Source organism: Aptenodytes patagonicus, chromosome 4 (assembly GCF_965638725.1).
Source record: "Aptenodytes patagonicus chromosome 4, bAptPat1.pri.cur, whole genome shotgun sequence".
Lineage (NCBI taxonomy): Eukaryota > Metazoa > Chordata > Aves > Sphenisciformes > Spheniscidae > Aptenodytes > Aptenodytes patagonicus.
In genome coordinates this window covers 10,691,776-10,706,082 of record NC_134952.1, presented here as the reverse complement: position 1 = coordinate 10,706,082, position 14,307 = coordinate 10,691,776, and the positions used below count along the sequence as shown (strand labels likewise).

At 38.6% G+C, this 14,307-nt stretch overlaps 1 protein-coding gene across 4 annotated transcripts in view; it reads right to left on the bottom strand.

Annotated features, from left to right (window-relative positions):
• Positions 1 to 14,307, bottom strand: part of DOK7 (docking protein 7) — a 69,945-nt gene that overhangs the window by 14,624 nt on the left and 41,014 nt on the right. For all 4 annotated transcript variants that reach the window (XM_076335859.1, XM_076335861.1, XM_076335862.1 and 1 more), the window contains one exon: positions 2,364 to 2,406. In XM_076335859.1, the coding sequence (XP_076191974.1) occupies positions 2,364 to 2,406 (43 nt within the window). The remainder of the gene's footprint in view (positions 1 to 2,363; positions 2,407 to 14,307) is intronic.

The window sequence follows — 14,307 nt, the reverse complement described above, 5'->3', positions numbered from 1 at the left end:
TTGCAGTCTATTGCTCAGCATATATTACTAACAGTAGAAAGAGAATATTGTCACCCACATTCATTACCAATAAACTGAAAAATATGTAAACAATTGATCCTGACACTTTAACTCCATTTGTTGCTACAGAACTGAGGCATTCAAGAGCAAAAATATTGTACAGAACATGTGGGCACCTGTAGCACTGGAAGAAGTGGGTTTGCGTTCATATAGTGTATTTGAATGAAAATACAATACAATCCTTTCTGTGATAAAAAAGAGATATGTTTATGACTAAGTGGACTGGTACACTAGCAAACATTACAACTGTGTATTGGGTCATTGTACAGTCATTCATGCTAGTAGAGGTATCTTGCCATGTACATCCGCAAGACAGGTTTTGAAAGTAGTTACCTCAAACTAGTGTGCCCTTATGTTAACATAATCCATATGTTATCCAACAATGGATTAAAAAATCATAATAGAGAAACACAGAAAGGTTCTAATGCTGTTCCTTTAGTCCAACAGAACTCTTTGAATAACTGCTCAGCACCCAGGGGCCTTCAGTTAATGGCTTGGATTAAAGATGGTAGAAGCAAAACATTCAAAGGCGACAGTACTATTTTGAAAGCTTTGCAACACCAAGTTCAATTATACTTGGAATGTTCACATACATAAAAGACAATACTTTTTAAAATTAAATATCTGAGGATAATAAAAATGCGATGAGGCAGAGAAAACATGGGTTTCTTTTGTATTCTGAAAAAAGTGTAGTATTGAAGAATAAAGTTCTACAGGTATATAACGAGAGCATTTGAGAGATGAAACCCCACAAAGATAGCTAAAAACTTCAGTCACTGGCTTTAGATGCTGCTTTTGCCTAAAGCATTTATACTTATTCCAACAAGTGTTCAGTTCTTTTCTTAAACAACATTTTCCTGATGTACCAGACACGAAAACCCACCCACTCAAATTTCTTCAGTCTTGAATCTTCCCTTTCTGTTGATCTAAAAATCTGTCCTGTATTTCCACATTTCCAATTTGCTTAATGATAGGTTTTATCAAAACAGCTAACTCCTTCATCTGCATGAATAGTCTGAGATTAAGTTTTGCATCCACAATTAATTTGCCACTGAAATTAATGCAGAAATAATATTGTGCCCACCACACACAGCTATAGACCCAAGTTCCCCTGTATTTACATACACTTTAATCATAAGTGCTCTGACTTCCTTGGGTTGATTAGAGGACTAGAAACCCGAGTACCAGAAGGAAAGATAAAATTACAGTTAATGATCCAATTTGTGCTTCTACTTACACATCTATAAATCAAGAGTAATTCCACTGACTCAAGTGGAATAACTAGGAACAAGATCTGCTAAATGCTTCTGGATTTTCCCCTGCTAAGACAGACAAAGGAATAGAGTTACTTATGCACTTCTCCAGAGACACCTCCTGATCCTAGGTAGCTTACCGGATTTGTTCACACAAGTATCAATCAGCTATACTTCTTTACGTATTTGCCAACGTTTTTAAAAGTAATAAAGCAACACAAACACAAAAAGCTGTTCTATGTCTATTGGAAGCAGGCAACCTGATAATTTAATGGACCTACTGAATTATCAGGTAAACAGTATAAGGAATATAAAGATGTTTAAGATACTAAACAACTTCTTTGCACAGATCTCTCAAAGGAACAAGATGGAGACAGTACACAAAACCAAAGGCTTACAAAATGTTGTCTTTGAAGTAAAATGATGATACAAAAGGCACCAGACCAGTTTGGTTACATCAAACAGAGAACTCCAGATGACCAACACATTCTCCTGATAGGCAGATTTACGGTGCAAAGGTAGTCAGTGTGTTACCTTTGCCTAAATAATCTTTCCAGCTTCCTTCCTTTACTGATTTTGTCGGTTGGTCAGTAGTTCCACTGACATGAGAGAAGCATCTCCATGTTGCCTCTGGTAAGGAAGCATTCCTGTGTTTTTGTGTTATTTAGAAAACTGGGTGTACACGCTGAACATATAAATCAGGTTTCCCCTTGGTATTAATATAGCCTACAAAGAACACTTCCTTGATGTTTTTCGACTACGTAAGTAGAAAAAGCACTAAACAACTTTATATGGAAACTGACAACTTTGCACCTCTTTAGATTACAAAAGGAAGGGAAAAACAGATATATTAATCTTTGCAACCAAAGATACTACAGATTACAATGTATTTCATAATTGTCAGTCATGAATTGCAGCAGCAAAACCACCCACAAACAGGATATTTCTCAATATTGTCTTTAGTTCTGCTTCCATAAATCTGTTTCTCTCATCACAATTTGGGACTTAAGTATTATTCTTTAACAAAGCAAATAACTAAATGGCTCCTACCTGGTATAGCTGGTAAGACTCCAGACTGTAATATTGCTGTTCCCTAAAGAAAACAGAAAATTTTAGAATGAAAAATCTTTACAAGAAATAGAAATTTTACAAAATATAGGAAGAATGGCAGAGAGATCACTTCACCATCGCAAAAGCTGGTGAAGTGATCACCATCGTGATTTTAAAATCCAGAACAGACACAAAGGTGTTCAGACCTAAATTTGTTCAAGACATGCACAAGTTGCCAAACCTTTGTGTACCTTAGTAAAGGCTAACTAACTTGACTTTGGGTGCTTTGTAACAACTGCAGCAGACACAGTGAAGCTTAGCACTATTGAATCAGTCTTGAATTAAACAGCAAAAAGCAAGAAAATTTGGTATCCAGAAGCAGATGAGATCAAGTTGGAGTAACATATGTAAATTAAGGCCATGCTTATATTTGCTTAAAATGGTAGGTGCTGCGAACAGACCGAAGCCTGGTGTGCTTCTGACTCAGCTCCATAAAACCAACATATTTTATCCTTGAATTCAGACTGCCTACAAATCCCACCTGTGACATCAGAATCTTTCTAGAAAAGCTTTGTGCCATCTCAGATGCTTCACATTGCCTGTACCGTGTTGGCACAATGGCAGCTAGGGCACACCAAAGAGGTCAGGCACGGAGTACCAGTGCCCATTCACACTTAAGTGTTCCAAAACATGCTTGCAGGCCAGGTTTCTCCCCAGCTATACGATCTATGTCATTCAAAGCTGATCTGGAGGACACTCTGGCACTTCCATCTCCAGATGGTATCAAGGCTGCTTCTGCACTGCAACATCAAGGTAGGCTGTGAAGTCACTCTGGTCTGACCACCGCTCTGCCAAAGAGATCTCTATTTCTGTGACCTTGGTGAGAACAAGAATTCATCATCATGATCCATTCTTTTCAATAAATAAATGTGTCTTCTGGACTTTGAAGTGGAAAACCACTATATACCTATTAGGGCTGAGCAATAACACTGCTCAATTCCAAAGCAATAAAATTTCATTTTATATAACACCTGACAGTAATTTTCTTCACCTAAATACACAGACTTGTGACCTCTGATAACTCTCCATTTCCTACGCTTTCTTATAATGTGGTGGCTTTTCAGACACACTCAGGACTTTACATATACTTTACATATATCTTCCCCCTATACAGGCACTGTGTTGACTTTGCAAAATTTCTCAATAGAAAACAAAATAGGTTATTTACTTATTATCCATGTAGAAGTTCAAGTCATACTAATTCCCACACATTTTCTTAAGGCAAACATATTAGGACGTGAAGCTCATTACATGTGACCATCACGAAAAACTGTCAGAGCTATCAACTAGATCCAACTGCAGTTAAAGTAGGTGGAAAGGCTTTTTTTGGTTTTGATGGACCTTGCAATGAACCAGAAAAAGATTAGAAAAGATTACACTGATTCTGTTTCAGCCAATAAAATATACATTAAAAGAGCTTAATTGGAACAATTGGGGTAGGAGGGTGGTGTAAGGTGTTTTTTTTTAAATACAGTTTTGAAATCTGCAACACAGAACAACTTTCAACAGTGGAATAACACACGACATATGGGATGTTTCTGCCGGATCCTATTGCAAGCACAGAATCTACAGCTTCAGTATTTACTTGAGCTTTTATGCTAGCTGAATATTTTAATATATGAGACACTGAATTTGAGCAACTGTTTAGAGCAGAAGTAGAAGGGAGGGGGAGGAAATCAGAAACATGGCTAAGATTTCATTTCTGAAACAGAAAAAACATCCCACAGCATTTCAGGAAAAAAGCGCATCTTATTAATTTAACCAGAGTGGATGTTACTTGTTTCTATAGTTACTGTGTGCCACCACAGAAGTTGCTGCTTTCATTTGGGGAATGTGCAGAAGTATCTGCACAGATACAGGACAGAGGACTTTAGAGTCTATTATGAGCAATATTCTGTATATTTAGGTAACAATGGTTTTCCATTACAGTAGAATTTCTATGAACTTTTTGTTGCTATTATTTACAGCAGACTTGAAAAATGCTTTTTTCCTGCCCCCAGTAACTTATTAGGGGTTTACTAATACAGAACATCAAAAATAATTTCCCTGACTTTGGTTATGTCTGTGGATGTAAAGCAGATTATGCTGCCTCTGAAGGTAGCATCTGCTAGATTACTTAATGGAATAGAAAGTGGCAGTGTTGAAGTGCATAAAAATCAAATCTTGCTAATGAGAAAGGATCTCACAACTTTCTGGTAACATTTTGCTTTTAAAAACAGCAAATTAGATTAGATTATACTTGACAAAGAAAGATGCAAAAAGGCAAACAGAAGTTAGATGTGTGAAATTACATCAGATGTGGGACACTGATAAAATATCATTGAAATTATAGTGACTAGGTGAAAGACAACAAATAACTAAAAGGACCAGATGTGATTAGATAAAAAAGTGAGTCTGAGCCAATAACAAAAATAAAACCAGTCTTTCGTTATCAAGTGATTTTTCCAGACTATAAGGTTGTAGTCTTCATTTCCATTTCAATATATCATATTCTATTATTTCTGCAACTCTGAGGCCTCCTGCTGCAATCCTTTGTAAGAGAGAGACTTCACTAACTTACAGTGGCTACCGCTAAGGCAACTCAGTAGAAAGTCTGTAAAGTAGAAAGAATGGTATCAGAGACTTAAAAGCTATCTTTTTTAATTCTACAAAACTCAGACAAAACATGCTTTTGTCTGTAGGAGAGACTTTTTAAATTATTATGGCATAATGTACAAATGTAAATGCATGGTTTTCAAATGCAAACTATAATAAATATCTCAACCTACCGTATGTATTATAGTTATGCCTGCTATAATATTCAGACAATAACTAACAAAGCGAGTATCTAAATCCTGCGTGTCTCATAATATTGCTCATTAAGATAAGTTAAATATCTTTCTAATGTAGATTCTTTAACTGTGACCGAAGAGCTGAGTGCTGAAGTATGTGATGCATGGCTGTTAGTTCAAACAACCTCACCACTACAACACCCACAGTAAACGGATATGTACCACTTGTATATGACACATCATGAACTACATGTCCAGGGCTATTTTAACTCTGGTAGTAATCTGGCTGCTGTCAGATGACATTCATTTTTGATGTTCTGCTTCCAAATATCTTGGGTAGGGTTCAATGATAGATGTTAAGAGAACCCACTAGTTTGATATGCTGGATCATTATTCATAGATTAGTTCTGTTGCCCTAAACAGCTAAACAGAACCTAAGCCTTGGCATTTATTTCTGTGTGTGTAAATAACCATCATAGTACATAATCCTTTTTACAATCAAAATGGGATTATTCCCCCCCCCCCGTGTATATTTGATATATCTTTGTCTTTCTCTCCCCTTTTTTTTTCTTTTAAAGTTTCATTTGATTTCATTCAAAGTTTCGTTCACTTTAAATTTCATTAAATATATGATTTACCAGATCAGTTCTCAATTAAAAAAATTATCAGACACAAATACTGTCCCATATAAAGAGCAGTATGCCTACCTTTCTCTATGTACTCAAATCACTTTCTGTGGACTACATACCCAATCCTGCTCCGCTGCTGCTAATGGGAGTTTTAGTCTTTGGACATGAGATCAGCCCCAAAGTCCAGATCTTCCAGTATAAGCTCCAAAGCAAGGAGCAAAGATTACTGTACTGCACAATTTGCTGTTGTTGGAAGAAGTTTGCCAGATTCATAGTGACAAGAGGCATCACAACTGCTTTGTAAGCTCATCTCTGTGGTGTAAAAAAGGAGCCAGCCTCTTATGAGTCAGATGGACAGAAAAAAATGAAGGAAAATATTGTCTTAAGACTAATCCCTCCCATTATTGGCTGTAAGGGTAGGAACTGATAGATAGCTGTCCCATATAAAACATGTATTTTCAAAGAACCAAAATATTTTTGTTTCATATTTTTCCTCCTAAAAAGGAGGAAACCACACTTCCAAGAAAAAGTATATCAGCTTCTGTAGATTGTAATGCTGAGCTGGGCTCCATCATCACTGGCAAGAGGAATGAAATGCCATTTGCCTGATAACTGTCAACATTTCAGACACACCTCATCAGTCACAGCTTATGTCATTCCCTTTGTGCATCTTTAGAAATAAAGCTTTTCTTTCAGCTCATCTAAGTTTGGCAGCTTTTTATAGCTCCATTATTCTGAAACTGGTAAGAGTTAGAGTTCTCAGTACGGGAAAGACACGGACCTGTTGGAGCAGGTCCAGAGGAGGGCCACAAGAATGACCAGGGGGATGGAACCCCTCTCCTATGAGGAAAGGCTGAGAGAACTGGGGTTGTTCAGCCTAGAGAAGAGAAGGCTCCGGGGAGACCTTATTGCAGCCTATCAGTACTTCAAGAGGGCTTATAAGAAAGATGGGGACAGACTTTTTAGCAGGGCCTGTTGCGACAGGACAAGGGGGAATGGCTTGAAACTAAAGGGGGGTAGATTGAGACTAGATAGAAGGTAGAAATTTTTTATGCTGAGGGTGGTGAAACACTGGCACAGGTTGCCCAGAGAGGTGGTGGATGCCCCCTCCCTGGAAACATTCCAGGTCAGGTTGGACGGGGCTCTGAGCAACCTGATCTAGTTGAAGATGTCCCTGCTCATTGCAGGGGGGTTGGACTACATGACCTTTAAATGTCCCTTCCAACCCAAACTATTCTATGATTCTATGATTTTTAGGTGTCATTTGCTTTAGTCTAAGCACATGTATGAAGTTTTGCCCCAGTCTGGGTCCTCAGACTGGAAGAAGAATGGCTCAACATAAATGAGAGGCTCCCAGATTCTTCTTGTTATGAAAGAGGAATTCATACTCAACAGTAATAGAAACAACTATTTGCACTGTGAGATTTTTATTCAGCACATACCAAACATGCACTCATAAACAGAGAAGATGGATTGCAACATTGGTCAGCTGCTTAATTCTCATGGAGAATATGATCTAGATTTTTTCTCCTCTCCCTTCCTTTATTTTAAAGCTACTGTGCAGTATCAAGACCATGCAAAGCATCCAGTTTTTCAAGAGAAAACCATCAAAATTGTGACTCAAAGTCCAGAGGATGGTCCCTGAAAAGCGGAAACTGTGAAGCAGACTTCTTTAACAATGAACAAACACTCTCATGCCTGCTCTATATAGCTGGTGGCCTATACAATCACAATCCCTCTGACTGCTTCACGTAGTTTGTACGTAGAGGGAGGCAGTGGATTACAGTTACATTATATAGTTTATGACAATAGTATCTTGAACTGTCAGCAACTTCACAAAGGAGCAAAGGACACAGTGAGAAATTCTGGATGAAGATGTTGAAATTAGCATCACAAAAATAGAAAAGTATCAATTGCTTTTAGAAAATGGAAAAGAAAAAATCTTGAACACATCCGAAGTTCTGCAAAGCTCAGATATTTCAGCAAAAAGAAACCAGTCCCTAATGAAACTGACAGTTAAGGTACTTTCCTAATGAGGATTAAAAGACTATGACTTATTCTTGGAGCAAATCACCAGAAAACTTTAAAGCTGGAATGCTTAGGCTGCCACAGGAAAAGAAGAGTTCCCAGGAAAGGTCAATAAATACAGACACATGCAGCAACCTTTGAAGGTCATCTACTTTGATGGGCTGTTTCACAATGTCCAGCAGTTGACCAGGTTCTGAACAAAAGATACAAAATTATTAAGCTCTACGATCCTTCGTAACAGCTCCAAATGAAACAGAAACTCCTGTCCACGGCATGCTTCAGGTGCAGGGTTCCAATTTCAGCCACAAACTTCTGATTACTCAGCTTCATCTGTCGCAAGCCAACTGTCAGCTTACAGAAAGGTTGCTGAAGTCAGTTCAGAAACATCTCGGTTAGCTCAGCCAAACCCAAACATCAGCTATTTTCTGAAGCATGAAGCTGGCAATTTCGGTGGCACTGGCAAGCCGTGCTCTGTGTCACATTAAAATACGCCTCCTAAAACCCGTGGGATAATCACAGCACAACTCATCTACAAGTTACAGGTGTTGTTTAAACAACAAGAGATGAGAAAGAATGAAAGGTATTGTTTCGTTCTAGTACCCATCTTCTCTCTCTCATGTTTTTACAGAGGAACTCTTCCGTTGTGATCTTGATATGCTTCTGTTGAGAGGGGCCTTCTGCTTCTTGCTGTGGCCTTCCCAGCTGCCGGCAGCCAGGAGCCGTTTGTCACCCAATCCAGAATACGACCATTGGCATCAGAATATGACCATTAGCTCCGAAAATGACACACCTTCCCTTTAGCATACTCTGAAACTGACCACTCAAGGGAGAGAAAGAAAAGCTGGGCTGAGTCCTCTGCCACGGCTACCACAAAAGCCAGCACCCGGATCCAGCTGCCCAGCCTCCACCCGGAGATAAAAGCCATCTCCAGCTGCCAGCTAGCAGCAACAGCCCTGAAATTCAGATGGTAGGAGTCTCGGTTGCAATGCTGAAGGGTCAAATTTCAAGCTCTGCTACTGATAATATATGGGCATGGGGGAAGCTGACACAGCAACAAGGAACATGATTTGCTCTTGTCTTTTGCTTTTCAGAAACAGCCTAGAATTTCTGCATACCAAAGAGTCACACGAGGAGTGTGCTGGACAACTGGACTGTAATGATATTACATGGTCACATACCATTTTTTCCATGAAACATCTGCCTCATTCACTGCACGAGAGGGACACATGTGTGGGTAAAATCAAGATGGCATGCGCAACTGTAAATCTGTCAATTCCTTAACAGTGAAGGGCTTAACTTTTCAACCTAAATAACATCCTTTTAACATCGCACACATATCTCATTATGTACAAAAGTATTCAGACAGAATTCTAGAGGAAACAGCTATGCAATTCCGTCCAATACATATAAAATAACTGGTGTAAACACATCAGTGAAGTTTGTGTCTGTTTCCAGGCACTACTACAAGTCAACCTTGCATACTTCTAGGCTAGACAAAAAACAAAGTCAAGAGCACGTACAGCTGCCCCAAAGCAATAACACTCACCCCAAGTACATAGTGAAGTCTGAAGGCACACACCACCAAACCATCATAAACTGTCCTAACACCAATATCAGCTAGACAGCTTATGGTTACAGAGAAATGCCCAAAACCACAACAACTTAAGAAAAGTAAACAAAATAAAGACACTCTGCCACCTCGCTCAAATACAGATTTTGGGTTTGCTTACAATTTTTTGGATGAATTTCATAAGGTTTGAGTTTCTCATGGTTCTTCAAAAAAATTGGTATGATGGTTCCAGATCAAATAAAATTACTAAATACTTTTGTGAATTTGAGAGTCTGTCCTCCTTAACCACAGGTAAAAATCAGAAGCACTAGTTTCTATACAGGTAGAAGCACTTCACGATTTCATGGAGGTTTTGTAAGGACAGATACAGGGACAAGCTGCAGAGAGAGATACTGCAGTAGCAAACCTTCTAGGTACATCTATATAAGCAACTCAAACAAAAAGATGGACACTAACGGCTATGAATATTACTGAACAGATGAACTCATCTAAGCTTCCTGACAGACCTCACAGCACAAAGACACTGGAGTATGATCAGAACATTTTTCACTCCCAGTTCATGATACAGGAGGACTTTCATAGCAGGAGCCATGACTGGGTTGAAGAATTCAGCCAACCAGAAGAAATAGCTAAGCCAGACATAGCAAATTGCCTCTGAGACCAATTTTAATTCAATGTATTTGATAAACATGGCCAGAATTGGTGCAGAAATTAGAAGGCAGGAACTAAAATCAATTCTTCATGAAAAATAAAAACACCATATGCAAATGTCATAGGGTATAGTCATCAAACATGACAACTGGGGCATACCATCTCCTGATTTCACAGCACAGAACCCTGAACAAATACACCTGTGAATTGATGCTAGATACATAATAAAACTTATTAACATCAGCCTTCACTGCCTATCTTTCACTAGATGTATCTCATAACAATCATTCTGCCATTCAGGACATGAAGGACTCCTTACACAATTGCCATTAAAATAAACCATCAAATATACTCAGCTCAGAAATGATAACTTCTTTTTCTCCAACTGTGAGATTACTCTTCAGAAATATTCAGGTCTAAGATCCACGGCAGATACCCCGATATAATCTGAAGTGCAGCATATCATATATTCTTAGGGCCAAAATAAAGATGGCCAATTCCTCCAGGTAATAAGAATCAGTTACATTGTTCCCCCTGACTCCTCAGTTGAGCTGTCGTGGTTTACAGTAGCAGATCTGTTCTGGAATTTTATGAGAAGGAACAATTTTTAATTAAGCATAAGACACCCAGCAGATTTTCTAATTCAAGATAGTGTTGTCAATTTTTTAGAGATGTTTTCATAGCAGCACTACATTCCCTTTTATATATTTGTATTCTTATAGAAAGACAGTAAAATTGTAGGCATCTGTGCCTACAGCTGTATTTTAACATAAAAAGAAGATTATTTTAAACTGAATTAACTTCTGATAACTGGGGGGAAAACATCTGTCCTATATATGCCAAAAAAAATTTTTTTTTTTTTTTTTTAGAGACTGGCACTTCTAAAGTCCTATCAAGTGCAACAGAAAGAAAGTAATGTACACAAAGTCAAAGAGGCTTCAATTCCATGTATTCTGGTTTATATTCCGTATATTCCAAATTCCAACAGGGGGTAGCATTACACTACTACAAGAACATTTGATATTTAAAATACACTCAGTTTCCCCACATTTGCTGAGCTTCCTTGTACAATAGATCTGTTAATTTCCACTCATTCTGCACCAAGTGAAAACCACCCAAGGCAGAGACTCCAGCAAAACTACCGTACCACTGAAAATAAGGCTCAGGTGGGGCCCAAACAGGTATGCATAACAGCAGACTTGACTCTGGTCTGCAGATAATAAGCAGTGTGGTGTGCTCATCTCATTTGTCTCGCTCAGCGTGTAAAAGAAACAGGAGAGGCAAGGTGCACATCGACTGGATGCAACACCTCACATGATCCATTTCTTTTGTATTTTAAAGTTCACAGGAATAACTGTGCCACCACCGAGCGTCTCAGTACTGCAGAAATAGCTGTGAAATTAGGAGGGCTTGACAAATGGGAAGTGTTGTTCTACATTTTCTTAGAATAGCACATACCAGTAGAAACAACAGAGTTCTGCTGCAGTAGGAGCGTTAGCCCATTTCAAGATTTTAACAGTCAATACAAAAGTACTGTTTAGCAGGAAGCTTGGAGAGACTGAAAATAAATGAAAACGACAATCATTAACATATACACATATGCACACATGTACTCACAAAGGGATTCAGATATCCTTCCTCTCTTGATTAGCAAAGGAGTGATTTATGGCATATTTACACCAGAAGAGACATGTAAGACAAAAGGTCCAATAATCCATTCATTTCTTGACACTGAGACATTCCTTCTCTGATGAGGAAAGGGGATGAGCTTCAACCAACATGCATAAGAGGTATTATACACTTTTCAATGAAAAATAGCTCTTATGCCACTGTACTGAAAAGTATCCTAACTTATCACAACTATTCTTGTCAAAAAGTTTCTGATTAACAGAAAATTGATTCCACCGATTATACAAAATTGCAAAAGTATCCCTTTTAATCAAATTTTCTGCTGGCAACAAGACTTCAAATCCAAGCCATCTATTCAGGAAGAAAAGGGATTTTTTTTTTGCAAATAAAGAGTTTAACTACAACTCTACAGCTACAGTGACAAACAGTAAATAGAGAAGGGCTCAAATGTGAAAATATTTCAAAAGCTGGCAAAGTGAAATCTCAGATGTTAGAGGCAAATTACACCTACCTCTACCAATTCTTAGAGAGGAGAAAGTTTATGGTAAGCTGTAATTACCATTTCGAAACGTTCACCTAGGGACTGCCCTAAGAAAAATCTGTTCCTTCTTCTACTTGCCCCAAAGAGTGTTGTTCCACAGTGAGAGCTTAGCTTGTGCTTGCATTAAAAATACACTTGGGCCTGTTTTGTAGCCGATGGAGCTATGCCAATTTACATTAGACTAGTTATTTGATTCCTTCCTTCCAGCCCATTCCACATGAAGACATGAAGAAAAGAATCCTTGATACAACCTGTGCATCCTGCTCCACACAGAGAGAGAACTAGAGTGGGCTTAATTATGAGCCTATGAAGAATAAAAATGAAAGCCTTGCAGTATCATCTTCACATTCATTTTCCTTCTTTTTCAACCTCACATTTACAGCTAAATTTAGTCAACTTCTCCCAGAAAAAAAATTATTATCAAGATAATCAATGATCATCATTAGAAAGAAATGGATGGAACTAGAAGGACAAACAAGGGAGAGAAAGCTCAAAATAGTAAGATTAAGACAAGTGTTTTCCTTTATCCCCAACCCATCACTGAAATTACGGTTTGTCAAAGGTAATGAAACTATAATTAAGCTGCACAGCTTCAAAAGATACAGATACTTAACTATGCATGGGGGCTGCTCACAGGCTTCTCCTATATTGGAGAGCAGTGCTATAAATTATTAGGTATAATTATTTCTGTAGTTTTCCAAAGCTTTCTATAGCAGTTATCTCCATAGCACATGTGTTCTGCTTGACTTTGTGTCTCAAGGAATGAGAAGAATTGGCAAACTTCATCTGGAAATGTTTTCCTAGTGCTACAGAGGATTCAAGTATACAGTTACTAGCCCTGATATAGCCCACTTAACACTTCTCTGTCCTTGTAATAAACCAGATCTGGAAAAGGTTTATATTTCCTTAATATTTTCCAGGCTCAAATTTCTTGTACATTCAAAATTGCTTCCAATCAGCATTGAATTAGCAGAGGATTCCACAGAATCCAGACTACTGCAGAGGATGTGGCTAGGGGAGAGGGAATACAGCCAGAGTTCATGTCCCACTGATTCCCAGCTGTTGAAACAGTCATTTCAGTTGATTGACAGCTTGCTGCTGCAGTTTATACTGCGAATAGCCCAATATCCTCATGTGACAAGACTTAAGAGCACAAAGTCAACTTTAAAGCCCTTTTTCCATCTAATCTTTGGACTTGTGTGGGATTGAACCGCTTCAGAGAGTCTCAAGGACTGCTTTCTTTCATCTACCCTGCTTTAGGAAAGGAAACATGGAAATATATAAAAGATAATGCCAAGGCAGACATACAAGCAGAGCTTGTATGCAGTGAAGGCACTTTACTGCAGCCTAGAATCTGTACGTAAGACTCTGGTATTCACTCACCCCATCCTGGCTCTCATTTACCACTCATTAACAGTCACTTGTTTTGATCTTAACATCCCCATCCCACCCGAGGAAGCTCAGTCTAACTTTTACACACACACAAAAATCACATGTTGTTACAGACATATTGAAGCATCAAACTTCACTGGAGCTGAAGCAGAGGGGATGGAAAAGCAACAGTAGCTCCACATAATGTTTTTCCCCACACATCTGTCCTACACGCATGGGTTGAATTACTCCCTGAAGCAAGTTAGAATTTTTCAAGGGACCCTTCAACGGTCAATAAGTTACTATGCCAGCAAGGATGGCCAGAATGCAGGGAGGTCCTTCCCTCCAGAATTTAGGAATGGAACAGAAAAGGCTGTATGCAACTAGTAAAAAGCGGGGTAAAGAGCATTTTTTGCACGATAAAAAAGATTTGCTCAGTTGCTCAGGCCTAGTAACTTTAAGGTTTCATTGTGATACCGTGGTTCTGACCCAGAGGTCCTACACTTCGAGCTGAGTTTAGACAGCACCAAAGAAACTCAACAGTAAGTATCTACTTACTTAAGATGGGAAAACTGACGAACTGAAATACCTAACTGCAGATCCTCAGACAGCTTGAACGGCTCCAGAAGTTCCCTGTGGTCATCTGCTCTCACACCTCTTACCGGGGAAGAGCTCAGAGTTTTACCTAGTCTCT